General features: G+C 45.5%; 1 protein-coding gene across 1 annotated transcript; it reads right to left on the minus strand.

Annotated features, from left to right (window-relative positions):
* Nucleotides 1-242: 242 nt before the first annotated feature.
* Cln5 (CLN5 intracellular trafficking protein) lies at nt 243-9,924 on the minus strand. The gene is made up of 4 exons (XM_032918076.1): nt 9,745-9,924; nt 7,038-7,203; nt 5,321-5,546; nt 243-1,976 (listed from the first exon to the last, which is right to left on the minus strand). Exons 1-4 carry the CDS (start codon nt 9,864-9,866, stop codon nt 1,465-1,467), a joined length of 1,026 nt encoding a protein of 341 aa, XP_032773967.1. The 5' UTR covers nt 9,867-9,924; the 3' UTR covers nt 243-1,464.
* Between the last annotated feature and the right edge of the window lie 9,692 nt (nt 9,925-19,616).

The raw sequence follows: 19,616 nt of genomic DNA on the forward strand, positions 1-19,616 counted from the left end.
GGGTTGGTACAGGCCCTGTTGCAGGGAATAGAAAAACCGGAGGCAGTGGAAGACGGTCCCTCTGTGTATGAGGACAAGTCTACCTCTCCAGGGTAGGCAGAACAGTGCAGTGCGTGACTATCCAGTCGTCTGGGGTCACCTTGGCGTTGTGGGGTTTAAACAATAAAAAGTAAATTCCTAGACAAATAAGATCAAAGACACAAAGTCCAAGCGCCCCCCCTTTTTTCTTGAGGGCTTTTTGTTTTGTTTGTTTTTTAATTAGACTGAATAGAAACAGCACAGGCTGGTGACATTCGGTGCATAGATACCGGTATAAGGCCACAATCTGAAGAGGGCTGAAAGGCGCCCAGTGCACCCTGAGTGAGAACACAATGCCAGGTCACTTTACCTTGCTAAGCCCTGACTTACACACTTGAGGCTTCTTAAGACAGCTCAGCAGTCGTGCACTAACCTCTCAAGAAGCAGTCAGCTGTTAGGCGGCAATTAAAAACTGGCACCTAATAATATGTCTATAACAATAATATAATAATGTCTATATTTAAAGATTTTGATTATTGTGCTAGTGTTAAATAGGGAAACAAACCGAACCAACCCGAGTTCAACTGATCAAAATACAGGCCCCGAGAGCCTGTCTAATGCCTCTAACGGCAGCGTAGTGAGCTGACAAGGGTCCCTGACGAAATTCCGCCTTTTGCAGAAGGGTGTACTCTCTGTGATGATGGCGGGAGAAAAACCAGAGGACACACACGGGAAGTCAGAACACTTCACCTAGCTGTGTCTGGAGCCAGATACGTCCACGGCTTGTACTGAAGAACTGAAGCAATGTGTAGTCTGTCGGTGTGCTTTTGGTCCCAAGAGATATTATCTATGCACTTAGTATGCCCCCCCCGTGCCGACATAGGTACCCCCATTCTTCATGTTCCTGGTAGGTGAAAAATGTCATTTTAGAGGCAAGGACATACATCTAGAGATATTAGGTGGCCCCTGTCACAACAGCTCTACTGTCTTTGCCATGTCTAGAGGGATGCTATTAGGGGGCAGTAGACAGGCTCCAGTAATAGCGTCCAAACAAGGCTTTAAGGTTATGTGAATAGAAAGCAGTTCACCTGGACCCCCAGGGCTGTAATTACTATGAAAACAGCTATTCTTTAGAGACAAAAAAAACCCAAACAAACAAAAAAGAAACCCAAACTAAGAAATATCACTACTGTAACAGAAAAGGTGGCCCGAGAAAACATGTTAACCTTGGGATCAAAGAATCTCCATGGCTGAGATCGAGTAATTGCAACCCATTCACTTTGGCCAATACAATTAAGGTTTCTGCTTCTTTCTGGGAGTCTTGACGTGTACTGTACTTCCGACAAGGCGCCCCAGGAGGTGAAGGTGACCAAAGACACCAGTGTAGGCACAGCCCTGGGGGGAATGTGATGCTGGTGGCTGGAGAGTAGCAGCAGAGGGAGGCTGTCACAGGTCGGTAAATGTCGTATGTCTGGTAGGTAAAGGGGTTTCCTTGTACGTTATTTTGACAAAGGGTGGTTTCATAGGTAGAAACCAATACTCAAAGTTATAAAACAGGTAGAACTCTCTGTGCATAATCACTGTGTCAAAAATTTTCAAGAAATTCAACAGAAAATCTTTGGTTGACGAATACCGTTTGAAGGGGCCATAAAATTTTTTTATGGCCAAAGCAAGGGTCTTGTTTCCTTTGGGCCCAAAAATAGACGTTTCATTTCCCAAGTAAATCGGTTCTCCGCTATAAAGAAATATTTTTGTATAGTTTGTTTCTATCTTCTTGAATTCTGTTCCAAATTCAGCCAATTTCTCATATGTCCTTAAGACAAAATTCGAACAGTCGTAGGATTCAAACCATGTCTGCGCCCCTTTTCCTGGGCTGGCCCGGACTGTCCATGTCTCGTAATAAATCCCAGTCTCATTGTCCTGCTTCACCCACTCGGCCACTTTGTTAAATGTGTTTCCTGGTTTAAAAAGAAAAAGAAACAAAATAAACTTTCTTATAAAATGTTCTGATCCAATTAAGACCAGGATGAAAGAATAAGAAATACTTTAAGACTTAAAAGCCTATGTCCCACAACAGGTATGCAAGCTTGGCCCCATTTTCTTCCATTCTTAAGGCCATTGAATTGCAAATACAGTGGGGATATGGAGAGGGCTCCTGAAACTCTAAGTATTTAAGGTAAGGTCAGAGTGACAGTCAAGAGTGTCGGTCTACATCTACCAAAGCCATTCTTCTCTATTCAAGAAGCAAAGGCGAAAAAGGAAGCAAGACCTGGAGGTGGGGAAAGAGGAAAGACAGAAACAATGTAAGAACAAGAGAAAGGGGCAAATTCAGAGCCCCACATGTGGTACACACACACACACACACACACACACACACACACACACACACAGCCACCAAAATTAGATAAGATGGATGAAGCTAAGAAGTGCATGCTGACAGGAACCGGATGTAGATCTCTCCTGAGAGACACACCCAGAATACAGCAAGTACATAGGCGAATGCCATCATTAAACCACTGAACTGAGATGGGACCCCCGTTGAAGGAATCAGAGAAAGGACTGAAAGAGCTTGAAGGAGCTCGAGACCCCATATGAACAACAATGCCAAGCAACCAGAGCTTCCAGGGACTAAGCCACTACCTAAAGACTATACATGGACTGACCCTGGACTCTGACCTCATAGGTAGCAATGAATATCCTAGTAAGAGCACCAGTGGAAGGGGAAGCCCTGGGTCCTGACAAGGTTGGACCCCCAGTGGGGGAGGGGGTGGATGGGAAAACCCTTATAGAAGGGGAGGGGAGGGGTTTAGGGAGCTTATGGACAGGAAGCTGGGGAAGGGAATAACAATTGAAATGTAAATAAAGAAATATCCAATAAAATTAAAAACAGAGAGAGACAGAGACAGAGACAGAGACAGAGACAGAGAGAGAGGGGGGAGAGAAGGGCTGCTGAGGAGACCTGCATCCTCTCGCAGATGTGGACACCAGCTGTTCCGTTTTCCCCTGTTGTGCTTGCCCGGATACCGCTGATAAGGCACGCAAATTCCTCTAACCAGCCAACCAAACCAGCCACTGTTTGTGCTGACTTCACAGACTGTACAGCCTCCTTGGTGGCTAAGTCTTCTACTTCCACCTCGAACCGGATCAGAAGAATCTCTTCAGACCCTTAAAGAGAATGCCGTTTTTCCTCACAGTGCGACTCTTACCCGGGCATCTGTAGACACAACAGATCTAGGCCCCTGAATCTCGCTCCCAGCAATCCATTCTGGGGTTACACCAGATTGAGTTCATGAAATAAAGAACTCACCTGTCAAGTGAATCCACTGGATCCCTTTAGTGCTTTTAGGGACACAAAACTGCAGTGTGAGAAAGTCTGTTTAGAACTGGAGGCGTGGCCCTTAGTAAGTGATCTGGAGACGCTGGACTTCCAAACACTGTGTTGTAACATCCAGAGAAGGTCAGGGGAAAGGGTTAATCATAGGCAGGGCAAAGAAAGAACTCACCAAGCTTAAAATTTGAGCAAACGAAAGCATTCTACAGAAAAGAGTGGGCACTGTTGGATGTGATGATCCAATTCTGTAAGGAAGAGGAGGAGGAGGAAGAGGGGAGGAGAAGGAGGAGGAGGAGGAGGAGGAGGAGGAGGAGGAGGAGGAGGAGGAGGAGGAGGAGGAGGAGGCGGCGGCTATGGATTGGCTTGGGATGCCAGACAGAGGAAGCCACTGGGCTCGCTGAGTCTTGCTGAAAGTGATGGGCTCTCATGGTTGGGATATTGGGGTCATGTAAACTAGAAAGTAGAAGGAAGATCAGAAAAGTGGTGGCTGTGTTAAAAGACTGCAGGTTCTTGGGCTGGAGAGATGGCTCAGTGGTTAAGAGCACGGACTGCTCTTCCAAAGGGCCTGAGTTCAATTCCTAGCAACCACATGGTGGCTCACACCATCTGTAATGAGGATCCAGTGCCCTCTTCTTATGTGTCTGAAGACAGCGACAGTGTACTCATACACATAAATAAAATGTATATTCATATACATAAAATCTAAAAAAGAAAAGACTGCAGGTTACATTTAAGACAGCAGCTGTCGACGTGGCCTGTTCCGTCCAGCTCTGTGACTGTGAAAGTGTTAGTCTAGCCGGTGGGCTGAAATCACCTGTTATCAATTCCTTATCAGTGAAAGCCAAAGGGAAGTCTTAGCCTCCCGCACTGAATTTTGAGTTAACATGTCTTAAAGTGTTGGGTAAAAAACCCACAAATACCCTGGTCTTTTCCTGCAAACCTGGGACCATGTGGGATAATCAGCATCACAGAGAGGGCTTCCGTTTCAGCGTTCTCTCAATTCAGAGGACAACCAACACGTATAAAGTAAGGTTCACACACCGTGTGAGCAGGCCCTGCATTACCCAGAAGAGGCAATGGGCCGGGAAGGTGAACGGGATCCAGGGTCACAGAATAAGCTACTGACAAAAGTTCCGAAGACAAAGGAGTCGGCGATACATAATGCAACAAAGGCAAAATTAACTGCGCCATCAACTTCCCAATACAAAACGGCAGAAAATGCTAAGAGGGGAACACTTAAACATCGCTCAAGGGGACCCGAACATCCACGTGTGGGAGGCAAGGTACTGAAGTTTTTTTTTTTTTTTTTTTTTTTTTTTTTTTTTGTTTTTTTTTTTCGGGGTTGGGGACCCAAAACAGGGCTTTGCGCTTCCTAGGCAAGCGCTCTACCACTGAGCTAAATCCCCAACCCCGGTACTGAAGTTCTTGAGAGAACTGTCTGTAAGGCTCTCCTGCAGGACTGGAGTCCCACTTACTATCTGGATAGCTCTAACTATTTCAGTTTCCCCATCTGCACATGGGAGAAGACCGTGGCGAGTCTCTCGGGAGATGCTGGTAAGTGATCCATTAGAGCACTCAGAAGAAAGACAGATCCAGACGCAGCAAATCCTTATTATTTCTCCCCGTGAGAATAAGTTATAACCACAGTTTCTTTTCAGACACAGTTAAGAGGCCTTCCTAATAGGGCATTTTACAGATCCCCTAACTGTTCCCTATTTGGATCCCAGTTTATCTATACACAGCGTTTGTTTCGCTCATGTTTATAATGGGCGGAGCGGATGAGCCACGGCTCTCCTAGCAAGGCTCTACATCAGGATCCAGTTGGCTCGGTGTGCAATGCTATCAGAAGTACAGGCTGCAAATGATCACCTCACGGCAGAACACGACTGAGGGCTCAGTGAACGAATAGAATCTTCCACCCGCACGCTGATGCGGCCATCAAACCCTACGTACGTTGCTGTTGAACCTTACCAGATATGGTTGCAACCAGCGACAACGTCCCGTTTTCCTTCCAGTGTCTATCGTAAATTCCTTCAAAGAAGCAGGCTGCCCCCTGGTTACACCAGAACGGAGCGTTCACTTCGGGCCGAAGGTGGGGAAATGTACAGTTGCCGAGCTGGAAAAGCTCATACCATTCAATTGTGTAGTTCTTGCCCGTCAGCGTACTCCTGAATCCAATGGCATCGTGCATGATTTTCTGTGTAGGAATGGATAACAGGTATGAAATCCTCTGTGAGAGAACCGTGGGCCCAGGTCACTCATGGGACCACAAATGCACACCAAGCACAACCACTCAAAGGGGCTGCACTTCCGTGCCACCATCCTGGCGGTGACACCATGGCCCCTCAAGCTGCAGGCACACATCACTTTGGTTTTGGCAACTAGGGCTCATTTTAGCAGGGGTGTGAGCTGTGTGAAGACCCTCGAAATCTTCTCACAGCCAAGTAATACAGTGAGCATAACAAGCCTCAGGGATGCTCCAGAAAAGAGTATGCCTACCTCCCAGGGTGATTCACTGAGCTGGGAAAGGGCCTAGAGCAGAACTTGGAGAGCAAGAAGTGACTCCTGCCTGTCAGGCCCTTCTTCTCATTCCCAGGAGCTGAGTACAGAAGGAGAGTTTAGATCGTTGCAAGGTAACTCCTCCCAAGAACACATGGACTCTTAAAGCCAACAGAAAGTCTTTATTCACAGGCCAGAGGGCTAACATAGGGAACTTGTCCAAGTGTGTAGCCACGAGCCTTAGCAATCTTGGCTTTTTACACACACACACACACACACACACACACACACACACACACACACCCCATATCCTGGTTAACACACTTCAAGTAACAAGAACGATTAGCAGTAAGTGAAGCTACAGATATTTAGAAAAACAAAACAAAAAACAAACAAACAAAAACCAAGGTTCATACATTAGAGACTTTCCCAGGATCATTTATCATGATAGATTGGGTCTTTGCTCTCGTCTCGGCCAGTGCTGGGCTCTATGTCCTGAGCTTTTAGGTCAGAAAGGTGTCTTGGTGGCTCTAACAAGGTGTCAACTGCGCTAAGGCCTGGGTGCCCATTACATGAACCTCCACAGCAAAACAGAGGGAGGCCAGGGCACAGGCTACTCACGGCAACCTTTGCTCTGTTTTTGAGAAGGCTGAATTCTCTACCCCAGGTTGACTCTGGAATGGTAATTCTCTGCCTTGGACCTTCCAGGTGCCAAGATTTCAGTTGCACAGCGCCATGCAGACTGAATGGAAACTCTTTGTGACTACCAACTTAAAGGTGCTAAGAAGTATTTCACAGGCTGCAGAGATGGCTGGATGGGTAAGGGCCGTGGTTATGCAAGCATGAAGACCCGAGTTCAAATCCCTGGCATGAACCTAAAAGCCAGTCATTTCCACTTGTCTGTTACCCTAGTGTTGAGGGAGGAGACAAGCACACTGGCCAACCATTTTAGACAAAAACGTAAGACTCGGGTTCAGTGAGAGACCCTGTCCCAGAGGAATACTATGAAGGGTGACTCCCAACAACCTCCAGCCACTTCACGGTTGTGATTAGGTATACACACATACACATAAACCACACATACGGAGTTATCAATCAATATGACCTAGTAACCACTGGATTACTCGTTTCAGTCAAAGTCATGACTAAATTACTTAAGCGAAGTTACAAGATCAAGATGCATTCTTACAAAGTGTCCCAGGAGGTCTCCATATTTAAATTCCCAAACAGGGGCTTGTAGCCTTAAGACTTCGATGACGTCACTGTCCTTCATAACTGGGATGGGTGAGCCAGTAGGACAGAAAGTATATTTGGCTTGACAGAAGGGATCTGTCTTCGGACGGAAGGAGAAGCGCCTGGGAAGAAAGAAGCCATCACATTACATCTTAAAAGGAATCGCTCTTCTGACACATTTTAGAATCGCAATTTTCATTTCAGGCTCAGTTCTCATTCTCTCTCTCTCTCTCTCTCTCTCTCTCTCTCTCTCTCTCTGTGTGTGTGTGTGTGTGTGTGTGGTGTTACATGTACTATATGCATGTGTACGAGTGTCTTTACTTGATTGCTTTATACCTTTATTTTTTGAGACAGGGTCTGTCACTAAACTGGATAGCCAATGAGCTTCAAGAATCTGCCTTTCTCTGCGTCTCCTTCCATAAGGTTAGAGTTACAGCTATGCACTGCCATGCTGGTTTCTACATGCACTGAGCCGTCTCCTCAATCCTCAGCAATTCTTTTACGGAAAAATATTTAAAGCTTAGCTCCTGGTGACTTCATATAAATGTACACTTGACTTGCTTTCATATACACACTTCCAAAGACATGTTGGATATGAAGTCATTAAATAGACTTTGTATTTAAAAATGAACATTTACCTAATATTTACTGAGGATCTGCCATGTGCAGAACTATGTGGAGGGGAAGGGGGACAAAGAGTGTGACCCTGTTCCCTTCCTCATCAAGCTTGGGGCTGGAGCTTGGAAGATGTTAAACAAGCCAGAAGGGAACTTCGGTAAGAACGAAACTAAGGAACTAGAGACCTAAGGCACAAAGGAGGAAGATATCAGTTTCAACCACTGGCCACAGATAGCGAAGGAAACAGAGAAGAAAGCTAGGCCGGCAAAGGAGAAATTAGTATAAGACACACAGGAAACACTTCAGTGGCTCTCAACCTTCCTAATGCTGCAGTCCTTTAATACAGTTCCTCATGTTGTGCTGACCCAACCAAAAAAATTACCTCACATCATAATTTTGCTACTTCATAAATCATAATGTAAACACCTGACATGCAAGATTCCTTATATGTGACCCTGTGAAAGGGTGGTTCTGATCTGTTGAAATCCCTGAAGGGGCTACAGACATGAATTCAAGCCTCAAGTAGACAGGGGCAGGATCTGTCATGGGAAGTATGAAATGGCATGCTACAGCCCCTGACATGGGAACCTTGAGCCCTGCGTGAGGTCTGAGGATTTTAAAAAGCAGATCTGATCGGGCTGAAGACAGGAAGCTGTCTTTGTTGTATGAATCAAGAGTGGCTGGGGTTAAATTGAGGCTGATGCTAGTCCACAGGCCACAACAATGTTCAAAGCAAAAGACACCTCAACTGGAACAGACTGGACCGTGGCTCAGCACTCTTGGGTCCCCTCACCTCCTGTGCCTGGTGGCACCTGTGCAAAGGAAAGAGGAAGAATCCCGAGATCTTTTTTTTTTTTTCGGAGCTGGGGACCGAACCCAGGGCCTTGCGCTTCCTAGGTAAGCGCTCTACCACTGAGCTAAATCCCCAGCCCAGAATCCCGAGATCTTAAAGGTTCCTGCCCGAGTATTCTACCAGTCTTAACACAGGACAAAACCTTCGGCTCTCACGTATATCTCTATATACCAGTTGTCAGGTGGGAATGTCAAATCTGCGCTTCTTTAGAAACAAAAGATCAGTCATCCTCCGGCTCCTGGTATTAAATAAAATACTTTGAGATTTACAGTCTCTTGTTTTATTGGGTATTTAGCCCCGCCCCCTTGTGAATATTTTCATGAAAACAAGCTTCAACCCCGAACTTCTTTTTTCCCTCACATACATTTAGCAGAACCCGTTCATGAACAGAACACATGAATATTTTAAGTTTGGCTACAGCTGGTTTTCACCAGAAAGGAGAGTGCTACTATCACTTCCCGTTTTCTGTTCAGGGCATGTGAGAATGACGATTCTGAGTAACCTTCCTAGGATGAATAGATGCAACCAGACTTGATCTGCAGCCTTCAGAACTAAGAACTCCTTAGAGGAACACGCCATCACTCCACGGGTCCTCTCTCCTTATGCTCTTAGGCAAAACATTTGCTTTAAGAGCTGCAGCTCTTTCCAGTTCATGGTGTCCACACCAGCCCCACCACCTCCTGTCCCCTGCTTCGTTTCGCAATTCCCCACCGGCTGTCAAAACTTAGCTGGGTCAAAGACTGTAATCAGCTTCTCGGGTTCGGAGCCCTACCTACCTCCAGGTTGAATTGGACCAACAAGGCAATCCTGACTGGCCCAGGGAGGAAATTTCTCGAGCTTGGTATTTAGATCAGTAAGGACTCAGCGGAGCAAGCAGCCTGCCAGTAAATTCTGCCCAAATATTATGCAATGACAGCTAACGATAAAGCATGAAATAAATGCAGTGTTTAAACGTTTGAACCTGCTCTCCGAGTCAGTCGGTTGTACCTAAAAGTCACTCCGTGCGATAATGTCACTCGCCATTCCTCCCAGGACTCTGAACTGCACTGAGCCGATGAGGACCCCCAGTAGCCAACTATTTAGGAACTACGCTCGCAGTGTCGCCCGCAGTGTGCCCTGTGTCCCGGAGCGCGCTGGGACAACGGATCCGCGCTCTCCAGGTCCCCTCCACACCTCGCTCCGTCTCACTCACTTGTAGGGTACGGGCCAGCGTTGCCCAGACGTCCGGGACGCGCCCAGAGTGGCCGCCAGCCCCAGCAGCGCCAGCGCGAGCGCCGGGCGCCAGTGCGCTCCGCCTGGCCCCACGCGCGGCATCCGGGACTCCCTAAAGTCCCGGCGGCTCCCGGGCCCCGGCGTCGGCCTGGCGTGCGCGCCGCCGCGACGACGAGGTAGCCGGGCACGAGCACCGGCTCCGGCGTGTGACCTCCGGGCGCGTGACGCTTCCACTGTCCTGGCCCAGGAGGAGCGCCTCTGCTCCACCGCGCGTGCGCGGGAGGCGAAAAAGCGCTGTCCTCCCGGAAGGAGCTGGAGACGGGCGACGCAAATCTCACTCCAACCTGGTTGACGTGTGTTACGACGCCTCTAATGCAAAGGTGCTTTCTGCCCACCTGCAGCCACCACCAGCCAAACCATAACAACAATAAAACACTTATGAACTTTCTTGACCCACATGGCCCAGGCCAGTGTCCAACAAAAATCTTCTGCTTTGAGACACTGGGTCCCCAGAGGAAGAAAAAAAGTGGGGCCATTGCAGGGAGTGATTGCCCTCACCTGGCCTGAGAATGTTGCAAAGGTGGGCGATAACAATATGCTTTCTGTGCCGCCACCAGCATCACAAGACTTACTCTGCTCTGCTCTGGTTCTGCCCTCTGCCACACTTAGAATTAGGCTGTGCCCTCAGGACTGTCAGCCCACAGTCCTGACTATTGTTGCCTGCTCTCTCTTCACGGTGGAGATGTCCCTTTAGTTCGGTGACGTTTCAAAGCTTAAGACCAACCAATAGAGCTAGGTGTAAGCCATTTAATCCTCGGTTCCTTCTTGTCCAGTTAGTATAAGATTACTAAGAGCATCACACCAGACAACGGAATCGGGCTTATCAAGCTGCGAGATGGCAGCCAGGAACACTCATGGATGATGAGGAAGGGTGGGACGGACGGAGATGAGACTGAAATGGGCAGTATGTGGGCGGCCTCCCAGCAAAACCACTAAGTGTGTGCACACAGGAACTGCCTGAGGTCGGAACTACAAAGCGAATTTAGGATCGATCCTTTATGCCCGCAAACTCTGGAGATTAAGAAGAGATAGAAATGTCATACCCAAAACCCTTTATCAAAAGCTTTGGGCCTATCTGGGTTATAGTGTGAGGCTGATTCTCAGAGATTCTCCTGCCAAAGGTTCTAGCTGTTTCATCCTTGCTGATATATTTTCCAAAAGAAAAAAAAATTAAGTCTGTAAATTTTAGGAAACAACGTTTCTCAATGACTGAAAAGGCAGGATATCAGCATGGTACTTCAACTTCTACTAGGGTTAGGGGTCGGGGTTGGGGGGAGGGGATACTATTACCTAGCAGGTGTGTGGCTGGTTTAATCTTTCTACTCCAGGATGATAACTAGCTTGTAAATTTCAAGCTCATCTTTACTTTCTAATTTCTTTCTTTTCTCTTTTTTAAAGATTTATTTATTTATTTTTTAATGTATGTGAGTACACTGTTGCTATCTTCAGCCACACCAGAAAAGGGCATCCGATCCAATTGCAGATGGTTGTGAGCCATCATGTGGTTGCAGGGAATTGAACTCAGGTCCTCTGGAAGAGCAGTCAGTGCTCTTAATCACTGAGCCATCTCTCCAGCCCAATATTTCCTTATTTCTAACTCTGTGAATGAAATAAATCACTATTCTGAGAAGGGTGTCCAGCTTGCTAAAGATTGTGTCCAACGCAACATACTTTGCCTGGGACACACTGATTTTCTAACCACATTTTAATGAAAGAGCCAATGATAGTTTGACTAGGTTTGTAGGCCTTAGATATACTCACCTGTGTTATAGGTGCTTAACTGCCCTAAACAAATATATCAACTATATTATTGCCTCTAATTTAGGATTTTTCTTGTCAATTTCACTTGCCTACCACAGCATACTGTCAAAGATTCTACAAAGCGAATAGGTCAAAGATGAGTTTAAAAGTGAAATTTAGGGTTGAATTTACTAAAGTTAGAAATTACAATAGTCCCTTGTGAGAATCAATGGTGGCATCTGTTTAATGTACGATACGTAAATTCCCTAATTCCAAATCAAGAAATCTATAATTTACAATCTTTGACCATTTATTTACACTGAATATTTTAGAGTAGTCTTTAAGCTTATACTGACTTATCAAATATGATTTTTATTTTCATTTTGAAGTTATGAGTCTTTCTCAAGAAAACCAACCTTGTAACGAACATTTCTCTCTTCTTTATATGATTTGATAAAACATGTTGTATGGACGAGGGAATGTCTAAAATCCCAGCACTCAGGAGGCTGAGGCAGGAGAATCTACAGTTACAAGGCAGCCTAGTCTATAGAGCAATGCCTTGTCTCAGAACAAAACCTAAAAATGGCAACAAAGAAACCAACAAAAGACCATTGCTGGGGACGCTAGACTGAACTCCTGCACTGTGTTTCAGCAGGCAAAAGTAAAATGGAATTGCTTGTGCTATTCACAAAACGAAGTATTAGTATTTTTTTATTTATATGGGTGTTTTGCCTGCACGCATGTCTACATGTGCATGTAGTGCCCTCAGAAGCCAGAAGAGGTCATCAGATCCTTGCAGAACTGTTGTTACAGTTCTCAGCCCCCACCAGATGAGTTCTGGGGATCGAACCTGAGTCCTCTGTTAGAGCATCCAGTGCTCTCAGCCACTGAACCTTAGCCCCTGCTTAAACAGTGAAATTGTAAAGAAACGGAGATACCCCCTAAACTGGAGACTTATAGCAACCAATCAAAAAGAGCCTTAAGTCAGTCGATGTAATACAGCAGTCTTTGGTAGTGGTTAATCTTCGGGGTCACCTTGCCGACACTTAAAATTACCACTAGAAACACACGTCTGGGTGTGTTTCTGAGAGTGTATTCAGAAGGTTGGACTGAAGATGGAAGACCCACACTGAATGTGGGCAGAACCATGCTGTGGATTTGATCTTAGACTGAACAAAGAGGAGAAAACAAGGTGGCCACCAGCATTCATCTCTCTCTGCTTGGTTACCCTAGCGGCCATGTCTCATGGGCCACCACCATGCCTGCTGCCATGATTAACTATATCCGTAAACCTGAATCAAAATAAACCCTTTCTTCCTTGAGCTGATTCTGTGAGGCATTTCGTCCCAACAAAGTAACCAATGCATCCTATCTGAACTCTTCCAAAGTAACCTGATGTTGCCTTTTGAACCTCTGTTTTCATTCTCCTGCCTGAATTTCCTTGCATAAACTAGTATCTGTGCCATTGTTAACAAATCTATTTGGGATGGGGTGCTGGCCAGGTTATGAATCGCCAATAAAAGCCACATAGATTTTAAGACAAATGTGTGGGCATATAGTCGCACAAAGTTTGTCGGTATAATCTAATAAATGGCTCAAAATCAAATTCCCATTTACATAATGGCTCTGGGAGTCTATCTGGAGCCTTAGAGAAGGTAAGTTAGAGCTTGGCCATGGAGCCACACCCTATTTTAACTGCCCATAGCGAAGAAATGAAGGGCACACACCATTCATCGAGCAAAAATACGTTGGTGTCAAGGTTTTGACAAGATGGAATTTGCTAAACAAATTCTACAACAAAACCATGTTGAAGGTGTTAATTTCTGAATTCAGAGCAAAGTTCTGTTGGCTCAGAGACACTGAGCAAATTTTCAGAGTCACATCAAGTAGCGATGGAGACAGATATGACCTCTACTGCTCAGGACCAGACTGGAGTATTTTGTTTCCCACACTCTCTATTCTTTATTCTTTTCCTAATGATGTCCATTGACACAAATGTATTTTCACGAACAGCTGCTCTTTCCTCTACTTGCTACAGATGTCATATGTACTTCTAACCTGGGCTCCTGGCACTGCTACGGTTCAGCCATGTGAATCTCTTGCCAGGTCAAAGGCTAGAGGCAGCTTTCCAGGTGTTGCATCATTCCAGGTGTGTAGTCCACTAGGTTTGCAGCCTTCCAGGTATGCAGCCTTCCAGGTGTGCATCCTACCAGGTGTGCAGCACACCAGGTATGCAGTCTTCCAGGTGTGCAGCATACCAGGTGTGCAGCCTTCCACCCATGGTTTTGAGCAGCTCAAGTTAGACTTCTGCTTGGGTTATAGGTTCAGGTTGTTAGTAAACATTGAAAACCTAACACCACAGTGAATTGTTGCTGGAAGACATGGAGCTAATAATTTAATGGTCTGATAAGAAGCATCATTCCTGGAGACTGCTGATTTTATTCTTTAATAATAAAAGAGCAAATTCTCTTCATGTATCTTATGTACAGAAGAAATATAGCTTGTTCTAGCCAGACAAAACAAAATGAAACAAACAAAAAAACAAATTAAATCCATTTGTTACTGTTTCCTGCGGTCATGTGAAAAAAACGATACTTATGTCTCTGGAATTTTTTCATTGTGAGACCCAAAGTAAAATATGGAACACAACTGCATATTAGCCAATACAAGTTTTTCAAGAAATGGATCTGTTATAAGACCCCTAAGGCGTTCTTCGCCTCCCAGTTTTGGAGAAGATGAAGCCCAGACCCCGCGACTCAGTATTCTTAATTAAAAATACTTCACGTTCCAGCTTTGGAACTCGAGAAACGCAAAATTTTACTGTGTAAAATTAAAAAAAACAAAGACCGAAAAATACTTGTGTTCCGGTATTGACGCTCTTCTTTGAAATAAGTTTCTTGGACGTCACTATCTACTAGTCCTTTGCCATTTATTTCTTTTAAAGATTATCCTCCCTGACCCACGTCTTAAAAACTAGTTTATGCTTCTCTGGAGCCCTCTACCCGCAGAAGAGGAAATGACAGGCTCCACTGAGTCCCTGGGATGCACTTGGCACTGGGCGAGCAAAGCTGGAGGCTTCAGTCAGCTAACATCCCCAGCTAGAGTTTGCTGGGACGTTGTACTTCAGCCCCAGCCCCAGGCGCCACGAGGGGGCACTCGCGGGCCCAGATGCAGAGTTGCTGCAGCCAGGTTTCTACCGGGACAGTTTCACTGGCTTAGAAAGTGACAAGAAAGAGCAAGTAGCAGTGATGGGGCTGGACTGTGACAGAGCCAGGCTGCTGGTTTCTGAAGGTGAGCATCAAGACGTGCCTGCTGCAGCCCCACTCACGTCTTTCTGCTCTACGTTGTCTTGTTGACTGTAGCCAACACTTGACCCACGCCCGTTGAGAACTGAGCTTTAGAGATAAAGTAGGTAGAAAGTGGTCCAGGGTCATTAAGGACCCAAACAGAAATCAGTCCCTGTCACATTTCACATTCAGCAGTCGACAACATACAGCCTCTGTCTCCTCTCTGTCAACATCCTTCCCCTTTTCTGTCTTTTCCTTCTTCTATTTCTTTTGGTGAATTACACATAGCATAAAGCTTACCGCTGTGACTGTTTTAGGTGGGTAAGATCTCGTACACCACTATGCTGCCCCACCATCACCACCATTCAGCTCCAGAATTTTTCCATTGCCCCAAATGAAATTGCATTCATTAATCGATGACTCTGTTTTCTCCTCCCGCGTCAGCCTACAGGGACATCTATCTACTTTCTGTCTCCATGGATTTTTCCTCTTCTGAGTAATTCATTAACAGAGATATGCACTGCTTTTATTGTTGTCGTTTTGGTTTGGGTTTTTTGTTTTGTTTTGTTTTGTTTGTTTTGATATTTTGGGTGTCTAGCTTCTTTCTCCAAGTTTATGTCCTCAAAGTATACTTACGCTGCAGCACGTTTGTGAATTTCCTTGAGATTAATGTTTCCACAAACAAGTGTACAGACATAAATACTCACGCGGCCATGTGTGAGTCTGTTTTTCATTGCTCCGTGTACATGTATAACTCCTAATTCTATTGTAAATACTTATCCTTGTAGACGAGGCCCTCAACCCTCATCGAAGAAACTTCTATTTGCGACAGATGGAGATCATTAAAACACACACACACACAATTGATCAAAGTGACGGTGTGGAGCCCAGTCCCATCTGCTGTATCCACAACACAGCTTCTGCGCCTAAGCCTCAGGGATCCCCATGGAAGAGGGGGTGGGAATGACGTCCTGGGAATGACGTCCTGGAAATGACGTCCTAGGAATGGCGTGGAAGCTATACCCCGGATGTCTTAAAGATGACGCAACAGGACCAGAACGAGAGCAACGCTGATAGGCACGTGACTGTGGAAGTGGGAGGGTCTCAAACAAAGAGCTACAGGTAACTTACGAATGACAAGAACAGGAGAGATCGGCTTTTTCCCCCTCCCGGGTAAAGATCGTTTTCTCTGGGGACACCGATTGGTTATTCAATATCAAGAAGTCAGGCCTGAAATTCGTAGTCATGTAAAGAACACTATAGAGCCAGAAAGCATTCGTGTAAAACAACTAAAGAAAGAGAGGCTGAGAATTTGAGAGAGAGCAAATGAGGTATATGGGAGGGGTTGAATATCATATTTTATTAAGAATTGCTTACAAAGCAGACCCATCTATTTATCTATCCATCTCTCCGTGTAAAACCCACCCTTTTTGTGACGTCTAGTCTCCCTTTTTTCTGGAGGCTAATGTGTAGCTCTAATTTTCAGTTGCTCCGGGGGGCCCTTCCACACTCTACCTCGTGGCTGGATTGTGATTCTTAGCTCGTGTGGCCGTGAGACATTCGGAATTATTTAGTGTTTCTGCTCGGTTTACTTGGGTGTGTTAATACAGGTGTGTTCCTCATTCTGAGGGCGAAGGCATTTACTCCCAAAGCCAAGCAGATACACGTCCTTAACCACTTGAAAGAGAGCCATGCAGAAGAGAAGAACCGTGTGTGGGAGAGCGGGTGGGGACGCGTGCACAGGACTTGGCGGACTTGAACTTCCCTGTGCTTACTGCTGTTGTCGTACCCGGAGAGTTAGCCTCAAGCCGTGAAGCGTTCATTTTAATTGGTGCTCAGTAACTTTAAAACCGTCTTCTGCAAAGTGTCGCGGGCTCCCTTGCCATTTTTGGATCCTTCTGTGTCCAGCCCGGGTCTGTGGTGCTGTGATTCTGCTGCACATGAGAACCAACAGGGGTGGAAAAAAACAGTGGGCTACAGAGAGGTCTCAGCGGTTAAGAGCACTGACTGAGATTCTGAGTTCAGATCCCAGCAACCACGTGGTGGCTCACAACCATATGTAATGGATCAGAAACCCTCTTCTGGTGACACTGTACTCACATAAATAAAATAAAATAAAATATCTTTTAAAAAATGGTGTAATGCCTAGTCCACACCTGAGGCCAGTTATGTCAAGCTTTCTGGACTGAAACCAATAGTGATAATGCTTTCTGATGAACCTGAGGGGATTGATTGCTTCAGTGCTCCAGTTGACAGACTCCCAGTTTCTCTTGGCTTCCAAAACCAGCTGGAGAGATGTACGCTGTCACCTGCAGATGCTGTCCCATTATGTAATGGTGGTGAGGTGAAGGCCATGCTTTGAAGCCTTGAGGCTTCAGAAATCACACGTAACATTTGCGTTCTGGGGGCTCTTTCAGTGCAAGCATGACTTTTTGATTTACCTCAAATAAAAGGTAAATTTACAAGTGTTTCAGGTATGCTTTTGACTTATTTACTTATTCTCTTTATTTGATACAGGATCTGGCTGGGTAGCGCTGGGTAGCGTGGAATGTTAACGAAGCTGTTCTTGAACTTGTAGAGATCCACCTCTGTGGTCTGTCTCTGCCTCTCAGGAGCTGGGGTTACAGGGTTTAAAGTTACTTTAAAGCCCCATTCTTACAATTTCAAGATACCCTGGATGCACCCCGCAGAGAGAACTGGACCTAGTTATGACGTAGTTGGTCTTGTCAATTCTTAGAATCACCTGGCAGAGCTCTCTCTATTCCAGAGAGGATCAACTGAGGTTGGGAAGACCTAGCCTCAGAATGGGAAGCCTAAGGTCTGGGGAAAACCCGAGTACACCTGCCTACCTTCTCTTTCCTGCAAGAAGGGGTCCACTGCTGCCCCTGCCTTCCTCTGCCAGTGCCACACGTCAGCCTCCTGGAACTGCAGGCGAGTGATGTCAATCCTAGAGACTCTACAGAACCCCAGGCCTTCGGTATCTGCTTGGGGCTGCCGAGGCTGCCACAGAGTTTTTCGGTCTCCTTTGCTGTACTCTGCAGTGAATCTATATTCAAAGAGAGTTTCGCAAGGGCGAGGAAAGTCAGAGGCACAGTGCAACGCCATCTTTGAAGAACTTCTCAACATTATGACATAAATATAATGTTAAATCTCAAAAAGCCAGAGAGAGGTAGGGGGAGACAGGGTGAAATGAGATATTTTGTTACTAGCATTTTGAGGATTTCCCTCTGTAGCAAACTTTGTCCAGACGGTTGCTCTGCAGGCCGGACGCTGAGGCCTGTTTTCATGTCTAAGACAGCATTGCCCTGTACGCCTCAAAACTAACCTTTAAAATGTTTTCATCCCGGCACGTAAACATAGCTCTTTGTTCTGGTTTGTTTTCACTTTATTTTATTTACAAACTATGAGGTTATCTTAAATGCTTTTAAAGAATATACTTTCACTTTGTATCGAACTCCGACTATTTAGCACTTTGTTGCCATGGGTAGCCGAGCTCGAGGTTTCAGGATTATGCGTGGTTGATGAAGCCTCGTTATTTCTATCCTTAGGACACCAATGTTCTGTATGTCTGTGGGGCCCACTTGGCACTGAAGCTTCACTGAAGCTATGACAACCCACAGTGTTTCCTGTCTTCTATTGTGTGCCACCTTTATCAAAGGTCCTCTAGCCAATTCTGTGTATTATTGGTTGTTTTATTGACTTTTAGTGTCGAGATGGTGATATAAATATAATTGCCTTTCTCCCTTGCTTTTCATCCCTTCAAACCCTTTCCTGTATTCCTCCCCAGTCTCCTTCAAATGTATGGCCTCCTTTTTTCACTCATTGTTAAAGCAATCTATACATATATGTAATCTTTATGTATAGGTATATGTAATGTAAGCATGCATATGTATATGATGTATATGTGCATGTATATATGTATATACATATTTATTCCTATATATAACCTGCTCAGTCTGTATAATGTTACATGTATATATGTCTTTAGGACCAATCATGTGGTATTTGATAATGATTTTTTTTCATGCTCTCCCTGGGGAAGATCCTTTCTCCTGCTCTCAGCGTTCCTTAGTTGCCCGTAGGTAGCTCTTTGTGTAGGGGCTGAGGCCTCCTGCATATTGACTTTAACGCATGTCTGTATGTCATGACTGTGAGATAGAAAAAGGGAAACAGGGGTTGAGTTTCCTGACTCGCAAGACACTTGGCCATACTTTATCCCTCTCTTCCTTTCCACATGTAAACATAACTGCCATCCTGTCAGCATGACCCGTTAACCCGTTGACTTCTCTTCCAGAGACAGAGTATAGTGAAAGTCTCAGTTGAGTGTGGTGACGGTGATGAACTGTGTTTAATGGAGGTAAGAGCTGGGGCACTCTTTCAAATTCACCGGCTTTTTCTGAAAGGAAATAAATTCATACAGTAAATCTTTCGGGTAAGTTAAATCGTGGTTGCTTTAACTATTTCCCAATGACACTCATGGATTCACTCTTCATTTACCTGGTTAGCCGGGTATTTGAATGAAAGCTTGCTTACAACCGGTTTGTTATGTGTTCAGGGTTTAGGAGCTTCTGTTCCCAACACTGCGGTGTTGAGAAGCAGAGGACACCTGAGACTTTAGCCCTTCTCAGCAGCACACTGTCAGACGCCCGACAACCCCTCTCTCTCACTCAGACTGCTCTTCTGAGAGGTCGAGGATCCTGGGCAGAATAAACGATGTAAGTAAACCCCAGAGGGCTACTACCAACGACATGGCACTGAAATACGG

Source organism: Rattus rattus, chromosome 12 (assembly GCF_011064425.1).
Source record: "Rattus rattus isolate New Zealand chromosome 12, Rrattus_CSIRO_v1, whole genome shotgun sequence".
NCBI classification, from domain to species: Eukaryota; Metazoa; Chordata; class Mammalia; order Rodentia; family Muridae; genus Rattus; species Rattus rattus.

Bases quoted from the DNA above. Each gene is read 5' to 3' on its own strand.
- Cln5 (XM_032918076.1), bottom strand. From the start codon at position 9,866: ATGCCGCGCGTGGGGCCAGGCGGAGCGCACTGGCGCCCGGCGCTCGCG. The intron at 7,204-9,744 runs GTGAGTGAGACG...CTTTCTTCCCAG, and splicing joins CGCTGGCCCGTACCCTACAA to GCGCTTCTCCTTCCGTCCGA. The intron at 5,547-7,037 runs GTAAGAATGCAT...ATTCCTACACAG, and splicing joins GAGACCTCCTGGGACACTTT to AAAATCATGCACGATGCCAT.